Source organism: Carassius gibelio, chromosome A21, assembly GCF_023724105.1.
Source record: "Carassius gibelio isolate Cgi1373 ecotype wild population from Czech Republic chromosome A21, carGib1.2-hapl.c, whole genome shotgun sequence".
Taxonomy (NCBI): Eukaryota; Metazoa; Chordata; class Actinopteri; order Cypriniformes; family Cyprinidae; genus Carassius; species Carassius gibelio.
Window position 1 is genome coordinate 18,642,914 of NC_068391.1, and position 12,525 is coordinate 18,655,438.

A 12,525-nucleotide genomic window follows, 5' to 3' on the forward strand; every position below is an offset into this window, starting at 1 on the left:
TGGGGAAGACTGCTGACTTGACAGTTATCCAAAAGATGACCATTGACACCTTGCACAAGGAGGGCAAGACACAAAAGGTCACTGCAAAAGAGGCTGGCTGTTCTCAGAGCTCTGTGTCCGAGCACATTAATAGAGAGGCGAAGGGAAGGAAAAGATGTGGTAGAAAAAAAGTGTACAAGCAATAGGGATTACCGCACCCTGGAGAGGATTGTGAAACAAAACCCATTCAAAAATGTGGGGGAGATTCACAAAGAGGGGACTGCAGCTGGAGCAAGAGCTTCAAGAACCACTACACACAGACGTATGCAAGACATGGGTTTCAGCTGTCGCATTCCTTGTGTCAAGGAACAGAGGAGAGGCACACAATCCACGTTGCTGGTCCAATGTGAAGTTTCCACAGCCAAGTGATGGTTTGTGGTACCATGTTATCTGCTGGTGTTGGTCCACTGCGTTTTCTGAGGTTAAAGGTCAAATGCTTCCTGCTGCTGACCAACTTTATGGAGATGCAGATTTCATTTTCCAACAGGACTTGGCACCTGCACATGGTATCCCTGTACTTAATAGACCAGCAAACTTGCCTGACCATAACCCCGTAGAAAATCTATGGGGTACTGTGAAGAGGAAGATGTGATATGACAGACCCAAGAATGCAGAAGAGTTGAAGGCCACTATCAGAGCAGCCTGGGCTCTCATAACACCTGAGCAGTGCAAAAGTCTGATCGACTCCATGCCACGCTGCATTGCTGCAGTAATTCAGACAAAAGGAGCCTAAGTACTAAGTATTAAGTGCTGTTCATGCTCATACTTTTCATGTTCATACTTTTCAGTTGGCCAAGATTTCAAAAACCTTTTTTTTGTATTGGTCTTAAGTAATAATCAAATTTTCTGAGATACTGAATTTGAGATTTTCCCTAGTTGACCGTTATAATCATCAAAATTAAAAGAAATAAACATTTGAAATATATCAGTCTGTGTGTAATGAATGAATATAATATACAAGTTTCACTTTTTGAATGGAATTAGTAAAATCAACTTTTTGATGATATTTTAATTACATGACCAACACCTGTACTTTTGATGCCACAGCATGCTAGATTACTGTTAGTGTTGCCATCTTTCTAAATAACGATGTTGTGAAATTTGTAGATGTATCTAAAGTGAAGCTGATGCGTTTTGAAGACCCACTGCTCGGACCTCGGAGAATCCCAGTTTTGGGGAAAGAAGAGGAGGGTAAGCTCCCCATCTCAAACAGTTCAGTTTTCCACATCAACCTGCAAGAAAACAAAGTTCATATGAGTGATAACGGCCTGAAAATAGACATCGGGGACACTTTAATCTACCTGGTCCAGTGATTTCAGAGACTGTTGTCACAAGAGTGTTGTCTTTTGTTTTCTCATTTAAGTATCATCTTGACATAATCAGAAAAACAGTATTGTTTGTATTGACTGCTGAGGCGCTAGTTAATTTCGCATTAGCTGGCATTCAGTCTAAGTGCATCTAGTGAACTCTTGCACTCTTGAAGGGCCTGGAGTGTCTCTATAACATCAATAATGTATTTATATCCATTTTCTAGCTTTTTAAGTAATAAAAGACCAAGAGAACTGTACACTCAATTTAGACACATTCAGGCTAATGGCATTGGAAATATTCATGCCATACTTTGTGGACTCTACATATGACATAGTGTACTTTCATAATGTTTTATACCTGTCTATTGGTTTTCATTTGAAATGTTTTCAATCCGTCCTCTGGTTTAAATCGTTTGCATATGTCAGCTGCAGTAGTCCAGTTGAGGACGTCAGGCCAACAGATTGTGAATTCACTGCCTTTATATCCTTTCACTTTAAAACCTTAAAAGGAAGCTTTGTTTTCTTCCTTATTTCCCCCTTTAAAATTATATGTATTCAGTGAACAATTAATAAATTGATTCAAGTAAAATGTACATTTGGTTTCTCTGTATTCTTTTTATTTTATTTATTTATTTATTTTTATACAAATGCCACTTAATGTCTGGATCATTCATGAGAATTGGTGGAATTTTCATCCTCATGACTTACTACAGATATGATTAATACGAAAAATGCCACATACTGAAATTAGTCAGTGTATTTTATATTTAATAAACTAAATAAATAGTGTCTGGTTTTTTTTATATTCAAGAACACAAATAAAGAAATCCAAAATAGGCATTTTTTTTTCCTATTTTCTTCACTTTCAGATCAAATATCGAATGTTTGATTGTCCCTGCACTTTCTATTTAATGCTGCTTTGCTCTGACGTTTCAAAAATATATATATTTTTTTGTTTTTTTATTCATTAATTTTTTTGTGGAAGCGACATCATCAAATACTTTTTGAGGACATTTACAGTTCTGTTGGCCCCGTCAAGCTCAAAATACACAAATCATTACTTTCTGGGCGTCATTACAACAAAAATATCCCTTCAGATTTCATCAAAAGTAACAGTAAAGCAGAGAAGCACAAATGTTTTCAGCATTAACAAAATAAGAAGCAATGTTGGGCACAAAATCAGAATATTAGAATAATTTCTGTGACAATGATGCTGAAAATTCAGCTTTGCATCAGGAAAAAAATACATCTTAAAATCTACTGAAATAGAAAAGAGTAATTTTAAATTGGAATAATATTTCACAATAATACCGTTTTGTTTTACTGTATTTGATTAAAAAAGAATGCAGCCTTTTGTTGAAAACCTATCGTTATCTTTAGGGTTAGTAATGATAACTATTGTTTACTTTGATAGAAACCATACTGGATAATCACTAATCTGATATTCGCTTAATATCTTACTGCCTATGATATTTGAGACCGGGGTGAGAGAATATACTGTACATTTTCTTTAAAGGTCATATGTTAAAACATGGTAAAAATAAGAAAAAAGTTAATACAGAAATAGCACTGAAAATGGGCCAACTAGGAAGTGCTATGAGGGATATAACTCTATTTTCCGGCCAAGCAGGCCATAGCAGATACCAAGACGGACTATTTTTACAGTCGGATGCAAGGGAAGACGAGATCAGCCACAAAGAAACATTTTCAGATGGACGCTTGCATGCACTTGAACAGCTTTGGGTGGCAAACACAAAAGTGAGCCATTCTACATGTGACAGCTACATGCAGTGTTTCATTAGTGGATGTGACCCAGTTTGATGTGCGTTAGCTTCAGTGCAGAAGGAAGTGATGCGAGACATTAACCTCAAGAGAACGTGCAATTCTGCACTGTAACATCACACAAAGCCTGGATCGCTGGTAAGCTCTTGTTGCATATGTGAGATGTCATTTGCGAGCTTTTGTTTAATATTTTTGTGAGTGTGTGAATTGTATGAACCAGTGGGATACATGTAAGTAGGCCTGCAGTCCCAAAAATGCATGATGGAATTTGAGAGGAATTTTGAATTGTATCTGCTTTTGCGTGTGAAACATTTCTGTTTGCGTCTCGGGAGAGATGGTATTTAAATGCACTTGAGAGGTGTTTTCATTTGTGTGGGGCTCTCCTGTGTGTCGTGTGTGTGTGTGAGTATGAAGGCTTATCAGCTCACAGCAGCTTTCTGTCAGGGCTTCTTGGCCAAGCGGCTATCAGAAAGAACACACCACTGTCACCACAGGAAACTCACCCCTGTCTTTTCCCTTAGTCCGTTGTCATCGTGAGAGATTGTTCCGAGCCACTTTGACATTCACCATGTAAGTGTTCACCTCATTAGTATGCATTTCATTTGTGTAATGTCACATGACTGTCAAAACCTTCGGGTCAGGTAAGGACTTCCTTTTCACGTACATTTTTATAGGATTGTGCACCTGTGATTTTGTTGTGAACCTGCTTTTTTTGCATCAGCGTCTGAACCAAATGGACCCTCTAGAAGGAACCGATATTGAAGCAAACCCAACAGGTAGTGAGATGATGGAACTTCCTGTTCTGACCCAACCTGGCCTCGGAGTGACCACGACAACAGTGACCACTATCTCTCAAACGGGAGGAGACTGGAGCACAGGACTGTTCGCAGTGTGCCGTGACACCAGCACATGTAAGAGGAAGTGCTTGAGAGAAGATTGATATTGATTGGCATTATGAGATCTAAAGTCACATTCTGGGTTACAAGTTGCTACTACAAAAAAAAAAAAAAAAACTAGTTAGAACTACAAAATAATAGTCTCAATGTGATGTAAAAAGCAACGTTTTGGGAGAAATACATGTTTGCATTTGCTAGAAATGGTCACATTTGGAGATTCAAAGCCATACCTATGAGTAACAAAGCATTAACTGCAACTCACTTTAAAGATATAAAGTCACATTGTGACATGAAGTAGCAGTCAAAATTGGGAAAGACGTTTACAATTGCGAGAACTAGTAACATTGCAAGTTGGAAAGTCACAGCTATGAGAAATAAAGCCTCAACTGCAAGACGTATGCTCCCAGTGACGTCGCATTATGATGCATACTAACATTTTGAGATGCAAAGTCAAAACTCAAAAAAGTCACAGTTTTTGCGGTTAAGAAAACCATTCATATTGTGAGATAGACTCAAATCAGGTGCTTTTAGACATGCATTAAATAATGGTGCAAAATAGCAGTAAATTGGCTTTGCATGATTCATTGTAAAAACCTTGCATGATTCATTTAAATACCTTTCTGCCATAAATTCCCTACAAATGCATGTGCAATAAGGTCAGCCGGAAAAATAACAGTCCACGCCTTTTCATTGCTAATTTTTCACTGCCTGTCTTTAGAAAATCCTGACAGTAGTTTTTGAAAAGACGGGTTTTTGTAAGCTGCTGGTTTATGCTTTTATTAAATTACAAGAGGTAAGCTGGCAATTGCAAAAAAAAAAAAAAAAAAAAAAAAAAAAATGTGAGACATAAAGTCGCAATTATGAAAAACAGTCACAGTGGGAAATACAAAGTTTTTTTTGTCCGTCTTGTATTTAGACAAAAAAAAATAAAAAATACTTTTCAGATTTTCTTGTTTCCACATTGTGTCACATGGATTTTAATTGTTTTAAGTAATTTGACCTATAATAAAACTGGCCTGGAGCTCTGGTGGGACACTGTTTGGTCTAATATATTAAAAGCCTCAGAAAATCGAACACAGCAGCTTATTTATTGTAAGTCTGTCCATGAAGCCTCTGTTTCTCTATGCAAGTAATTGAGATGAATCTTTATTGATAGCGCACAGAATTCCATAGCTGCATATCTTGTGTAAAATTGTAGAAAACAAATCCCTAACTCTAGAACCTATTATGCTCACACTTTAGTTTGAGAGCCAATCCTCACTATGAACTTTTTTTTTTTTTGTAAATAGTAACGTAGTAGTTAAGTTTAGGTACGGGGTAAGATTTAGGGATCTAAAATATTGTTATGCTGAATAATGCATTAATATGCGCTTTAGAAGTACTGATGAAAAGCCAAAATGCTAGTATTATGCATGCTCATAAGTAACTAGATCATAATGAGAATTGGTCCTAAGCTAAATTCTTACCCTTACTATTTCATTAGATTTCATGATGAGTACATTGTTAATTATAAATAGTTTTTGTATTTTATTACTCTAGTAAACTGTAGATTGTCAAAGTTAAACATGACTAAATTTGTACAAAAGATATATGCTATCCTGCTCCATTAGATTATTTACTTTACAAATCACATAAAGTACTTGATCTATTGAGTACAACTTTTGAATTACAGCTATACAGTGTCTTAGGACTCCACTATTTATTACTATGCATTCATTATAAGCACAATTACTGTTGTTTTCCTAATCCAATGGCTTGTGTACCGTTTCACGATCATTAGAAGTTAATGACAGTCCTTAATGATTATAACTTGTTAATGATTTTCCATTAATTTAAAGTTAACCTGGGCATAAAACAAGGACATTGGTTTATCTTTCAAAGTGATATTTCTCAGGATTGAAACCTCTTCTGTAGTCAACTGATGTAAGCAGTGTTAAGGTAATTGCATATAAGCTCATCTCTCCCTCTTCTGTGCAGGTCTGATGGGTGCGTTTGTGCCCTGCTGCTTGGACCTGAGTCTGGCTCATCAGTATGGAGAGTGCATGTGTCTTCCTCTGCTGCCTGGCTCCACTTTCGCCATGAGGGTGGGCATTCGAGAGCGCTATAAAATCAGGGTAAGGATTCAGCAGTTATGTAAAAAATCAATCAATCAATCAAAATATGCTGAAAATATGCTTTCATGCTGAAAACTTACAAGAGGCTTTTGGAAGTTTCGGTTCAACTGAAAATGTTACAAAAATCTGGAAACGGAACTACCGCCAAAATAAACAGGAATTAAAAATGTATCTGATCTGTTTAGTGTGCACTTTTTTATGAAACATTATGTAAGAAATGTTATGCAAGAAATGTATGTCTGCATTCATCATCATTTTACTTGTCTTAAAATGAATATAGTATGCATCCACTGCTATTCATACACTGTGTGTGTGTGTGTGTGTGTGTGTGTGTGTGTGTTTGTATGTATATATATATGTACATGTATGTATATGTGTTTATACGTATATGTATACACACACACAGTGTATGAATAGCAGTGGATGCATACTATATTCATTTTAAGAAAAGTAAAATGATGATGAATAAAGACATATATATATATGTACAGTATTGTTCAAAATAATAGCAGTACAATGTGACTAACCAGAATAATCAAGGTTTTTCGTATATTTTTTTATTGCTACGTGGCAAACAAGTTACCAGTAGGTTCAGTAGATTCTCAGAAAACAAATGAGACCCAGCATTCATGATATGCACGCTCTTAAGGCTGTGCAATTGGGCAATTAGTTGAATTAGTTGAAAGGGGTGTGTTCAAAAAAATAGCAGTGTGGCATTCAATCACTGAGGTCATCAATTTTGTGAAGAAACAGGTGTGAATCAGGTGGCCCCTATTTAAGGATGAAGCCAACACTTGTTGAACATGCATTTGAAAGCTGAGGAAAATGGGTCGTTCAAGACATTGTTCAGAAGAACAGCGTACTTTGATTAAAAAGTTGATTAGAGAGGGGAAAACCTATAAAGAGGTGCAAAAAATGATAGGCTGTTCAGCTAAAATGATCTCCAATGCCTTAAAATGGAGAGCAAAACCAGAGAGACGTGGAAGAAAACGGAAGACAACCATCAAAATGGATAGAAGAATAACCAGAATGGCAAAGGCTCAGCCAATGATCACCTCCAGGATGATCAAAGACAGTCTGGAGTTACCTGTAAGTACTGTGACAGTTAGAAGACGTCTGTGTGAAGCTAATCTATTTTCAAGAATCCCCCGCAAAGTCCCTCTGTTAAAAAAAAGGCATGTGCAGAAGAGGTTACAATTTGCCAAAGAACACATCAACTGGCCTAAAGAGAAATGGAGGAACATTTTGTGGACTGATGAGAGTAAAATTGTTCTTTTTGGGTCCAAGGGCCACAGGCAGTTTGTGAGACGACCCCCAAACTCTGAATTCAAGCCACAGTACACAGTGAAGACAGTGAAGCATGGAGGTACAAGCATCATGATATGGGCATGTTTCTCCTACTATGGTGTTGGGCCTATTTATCGCATACCAGGGATCATGGATCAGTTTGCATATGTTAAAATACTTGAAGAGGTCATGTTGCCCTATGCTGAAGAGGACATGCCCTTGAAATGGTTGTTTCAACAAGACAATGACCCAAAACACACTAGTAAACGGGCAAAGTCTTGGTTCCAAACCAACAAAATTAATGTTATGGAGTGGCCAGCCCAATCTCCAGACCTTAATCCAATTGAGAACTTGTGGGGTGATATCAAAAATGCTGTTTCTGAAGCAAAACCAAGAAATGTGAATGAATTGTGGAATGTTGTTAAAGAATCATGGAGTGGAATAACAGCTGAGAGGTGCCACAAGTTGGTTGACTCCATGCCACACAGATGTCAAGCAGTTTTAAAAAACTGTGGTCATACAACTAAATATTAGTTTAGTGATTCACAGGATTGCTAAATCCCAGAAAAAAAAATGTTTGTACAAAATAGTTTTGAGTTTGTACAGTCAAAGGTAGACACTGCTATTTTTTTGAACACACCCCTTTCAACTGATTGCCCAATTGCACAGCCTTAAGAGCGTGCATATCATGAATGCTGGGTCTCGTTTGTTTTCTGAGAATCTACTGAACCTACTGGTAACTTGTTTGCCACGTAGCAATAAAAAATATACTAAAAACCTTGATTATTCTGGTTAGTCACATTGTACTGCTATTATTTTGAACAAAACTGTATGTGTGTGTTTTTAGTTTTATTGCAGTTTAAAGTAAAGTAACCATGTGTGGTGTCAGGTTACATTTAATAGTTATATTAAAGGGTTAAATTAATAATATTTAATAATAAAGACAATTATTCAGCATTTTTGCATTACAATAACAAGTTTTGCAATTTTTTATTTTTACTGAATGATACTAATAAAAATGACTTTATCTTTCAGTTTTTATACTCAGCAACTCATTATATATTCAGTTAATGTATTCCAAATTTGTAACCCTTTCAAACGGATTGATTAAAAATTAAAAAATAGACTAGCATTAACATAAATGGCAGTTTCCACGAAACTATATTTTCCTATATTTTTACAATATTCCCTCTAGGTGTAGACTAGGTGTAGATAGATTTTTTTATTTTATTTATCGTGTCATAACCTTCATGTGCTAAGAAGTGAAACACAGTATTTGACCATTAGATATGAGTCTATAAGTAGATTTCTTGACTTGGGTGGGGGTGTAAATCAATATCAGGGAAACATATCCTTACTTAGAAATCTACAAACTCTTTTGACTAGCTACATTAGATGAAGAATCCATGAGCGTGTCCTGTGTGTGTCTCTAGGGCAGTGTGTGTGAGGACTGGACTACAGTATACTGCTGCTACCCTCTGGCCCTCTGTCAGATGATCAGAGAGATGAAGAAGAGGCTGAAGACACAGACCTACACCGTTTCTACCACGCTGGAGAGCTCCTGAGAAACTGTGTGTGTGTGTGTGTGTGTGTGTGTGTGTGTGTACTCTGCTCAGATTTTCTTTTCTTATCTGTGTTTTTGCCGATGCTAAAAGTCTCAGCTGTCAGGATGTTTATTACCCGGGGTCCTGAACTTCATGCAGGGTTAGACACATCCGTACTCTCTGCTTGAAGATTGATGCCGCTGACATCTCAAACTGACGGAGAGTAGGGGAGGAAAAGAGCTTTCTGATGGCTTCTGGGACTGTGTACTGTATGCTTTGATTTCAGATTGCACTCTCATGGTCGTTATACATATGCAGGCTTCGCTACATGGATTCAGTCTGGATCGGGTCACTAGTTTTAATCGGATTTCAAAGTCCGAGTCAAAACTGATATGACCTCATCTCTCATTTGATCCAAAATAAAATGTTATAAAAATATATAGTGTGTTTTATGTAATACATTAAACCTTCAAATAATTGAAATATGATAAACCTGTGATAAACAAACAATCAAGCAATATATAAATTGATTAGTGACTCATGCATGTTGCCATTAAATTTTACATTTACCATTATATTAAAGATTGGGATTTTTTATTTAGAGGGGGGGTGAAATGCTCGTTTTCACTCAATCTCCTGTTAATCTTGAGTACCTATAGAGTAGTACTGCATCCTTCATAACTACAAAAAGTCTTTAGTTTTATTATATTCATAAGAGAAAGATAGTCTGTACCGATTTTTCTCGGAAAAACACGACTGGCTGGAGGCGTGACGTGTGGGCGGAGCTAAAGAATCACGAGCGCGAGTAAGCTTTTGCGTTGAGAGCGTTTGGAAGCTGTGACATTACCGTGAGGAAAAAAACATCCAAAACAAACCATGGCTAACAGTCAGATTCAGCCGTTTATTTATGATTCAGAATCAGATCCAGAGGCTGAAATTTAACAAGAGCAGCATCAGCAACAATCGGAACAAACAAAAACACTTGCACAACTCCGTTGATGCTCTGTAAAAATAAACTCCATCCACTGGTCCCTTAATGCTGTTTTTTTTTTTTTTTTTTTTGGTAATCTGTGCAGGGTTGTCTTGCCCTGGCAACCAAAAATACACTTCTTTTGTGACATTTCGCGACGCTCTCGCTCTGATCCGGCAGACGTGCCCTTAGGACCCACATAAGGAAATTCTGCTCCATCTAACGTCACACAGAGCCATACTCGAAAAAACTTTCCGAAACTGGTGACAAACCGGAAGGAGTATTTTTAGAACAGAAATACTCCTTCAAACGTACAACTTAATTTTTGAAACGCTGTCCATGTTTAGCATGGGAATCCAACTCTTTAACAGTGTAAAAAACTCAGTATGCATGAAATAGCATTTCACCCCCCCCCCTTTAATTAACTTCTTTTTTTTTTTTTTACATATATTAACATTTATATTACATTACATAACATTATATGTGTATGATATACGAATGAAGTATTGTTCCTGTAGCTCAATTGGTAGAGCATTGCAATATCAAGCGAAAGATTGTGGGTTCAATTCCCCGGCAACACATGATATGTAAAAATTGATAGCCTGAATGCACTGGAAATAAGCATCTGCTAAATGCATAACATTTAATTTATAAATATTTATTATTATGAATATATAATAGTCCTATACAAAAAAGTACAAATAATTATAATAATAATAATGATGATACTTGATTTCCAAAATTATTATTATTATTTTATGTATTGTAGAATAGCTGTGGCTATTCAGTAACTAACTTTTCACCATCCATCCATCCCCACTAAGACTATAAGGTATGTGTCTACTTTGAGAAATATTCAATGCAGTAAAAAAATCTAGCAACCTCTGGTATAAATAACTTAAATCATCCATCATGGTTTTCAAGGATTGTATGTCATAAAAGCGCTGGATTCTCTCTGCTCTCTTGGTGCAAAAAGTGTGTGTGCATTTCTGTAGAGGGCACTGTTGTCACACACACACACACACACACACACACATTCTGTCGAGACTGTGTGTGTGTGTGTACAAGAGACCGGTGCATGGTTGCGACAAGGGTTTTCTGTGGAGCACTGGTGGGACATGAGGCCGCTGGAGCCTTAAGCACTGCAGATACAAAACCAGAAAAGTGAAAAAAAGAGGACAGGAGTGACTGAGCATGAAATATTTCTCAAAAATCACTGAGATCCAATAAAGTTTAATCATGTATTATTTCTTTTAAATTGTGTCAAGATCACAGTTGATCATCAAATCTGAAATGTGATGCTACCTTGACGTCAGAATGATCACGATGCATGAATTTTATGTTAATAAGTGGAAACTGGGTTAAATAAATCTATTCATTTATTTGAAAATACATAAAAATGCAATGTATTAATAATTTTTTTTATAATAAAAAATGCACTCAGATGGGTCATTAAATGAATACAGAGATCACATTATTAAGAACTTTTTTCTTTACCATAGACACTTGTATGTAACAAATTATGAGTAATGCATTATTTACACAACTAATGTGCTCTTCATTTTATTGTCTAGCAGTTAAAATCTCATTTGAAATATGAAAGTGGCAAACAAGGCCGTTTTATTCTGACTGGAAACACTCGAACACAAATAATGAGTTCCCAGCTCGCAACTGCTCGGGAGGATCTAAGAGCATCCGTGGCACTTTTTAGAGCATATGTACCCTAGAGAGATGTTGTCTTGCTGTGACATCTCTGTGTTTGTGTGTGTGTATCTCCTTAGCAGCCACATGTCCCTGTGGTAACAGCCCAGTCCACAGAAACAGCTGAGGCACCTGGGGCAGAAACCATCCCATCCAGTCCAGCATGCCTGAAGCTTGGATCTTTTCAGCAAAAAAAAAAAAAAAAAATCTTGCTCAGCATAGATATGTAGTCTCATTGCAGAATGAGGTGTTGAAGGATCAGTCAACCGCTCCTTTAAAACGGGCTTTGGAGCAGAGCTATATTCTGCATGGTGGTGTATTGTGGGTTTTATCTCTTGCTCCTCCGGGGTCTCGTCCTAACTCATGTCTTTGATCTTTGAGTGATGTGTTTGGGTGTGAGCTCTTATCTAAGTGGAGTGTGGTGACATGCAGATCACGTGGAGAATGTTATCTCCTCATAATGCTTTAGTTTTGGTGCCTACTGTATCAACCTACTCCGTATTCACTAATGGTTTGTCACCCTAAGGTTTGTACAGTTATAGAATTGGACAAGTTTGTGATCGAATAGCCTGTTAAACATAGAAACACATGCACTGGCCTACATTTTGGCAAAACTCTAAAACCGTACCTATTCAATTCATCACAGTTTTCTGCTGAAATGAACACTGATGTCTGTAAAACAACAACTTTTATATCATTGATTAATAAAGACTTACACACTACTGTATGCTATGACCCCGAGACACTTTTACTATAGTGCATGATTTGGAAACTAGGTCACACTATATTTTAAGGTTCAGTTCTCGTTATTAAAGACTTTTGCCTCAGTAAACCAATTATTTGCTGCGTATTAATAATTATTAAATAAGTTGTTAAGTTTAG

General features: G+C 36.8%; 2 protein-coding genes across 6 annotated transcripts in view; both read left to right on the forward strand.

Moving 5' to 3' along the window:
• The window catches only part of LOC127941891 (leucine--tRNA ligase, cytoplasmic-like), a 28,902-nt gene extending 26,960 nt beyond the window's left edge, over window positions 1-1,942 (forward strand). Inside the window, exon 32 of the mRNA XM_052537341.1 lies at window positions 1,147-1,942. Within this exon, the coding sequence (XP_052393301.1) occupies window positions 1,147-1,352 (206 nt within the window). The 3' untranslated portion in view covers window positions 1,353-1,942. The remainder of the gene's footprint in view (window positions 1-1,146) is intronic.
• Window positions 1,943-2,996: 1,054 nt separating this feature from the next.
• LOC127941345 (PLAC8-like protein 1) lies at window positions 2,997-9,410 on the forward strand. 5 transcript variants are annotated; one of them, XM_052536338.1, is made up of 5 exons: window positions 2,997-3,269; window positions 3,546-3,772; window positions 3,853-4,042; window positions 6,005-6,141; window positions 8,862-9,410. In XM_052536338.1, exons 3-5 carry the CDS (start codon window positions 3,865-3,867, stop codon window positions 8,991-8,993), a joined length of 447 nt encoding a protein of 148 aa, XP_052392298.1. In that variant the 5' UTR covers window positions 2,997-3,269; window positions 3,546-3,772; window positions 3,853-3,864; the 3' UTR covers window positions 8,994-9,410. The 5 variants fall into 5 exon arrangements, with proteins under 5 accessions (XP_052392298.1, XP_052392297.1, XP_052392294.1 ...); XM_052536337.1 differs by having other exon boundaries at window positions 3,653-3,772; XM_052536334.1 differs by having other exon boundaries at window positions 2,998-3,269; window positions 3,546-3,701.
• The last annotated feature ends 3,115 nt before the right edge of the window (window positions 9,411-12,525 follow it).

Coding starts and splice junctions, on each gene's coding strand:
- LOC127941345 (XM_052536338.1), top strand. CDS start 3,865: ATGGACCCTCTAGAAGGAACCGATATTGAAGCAAACCCAACAGGTAGT. Junction 4,043..6,004: donor GTGCCGTGACACCAGCACAT/GTAAGAGGAAGT, acceptor TCTTCTGTGCAG/GTCTGATGGGTGCGTTTGTG. Junction 6,142..8,861: donor GAGAGCGCTATAAAATCAGG/GTAAGGATTCAG, acceptor GTGTGTCTCTAG/GGCAGTGTGTGTGAGGACTG.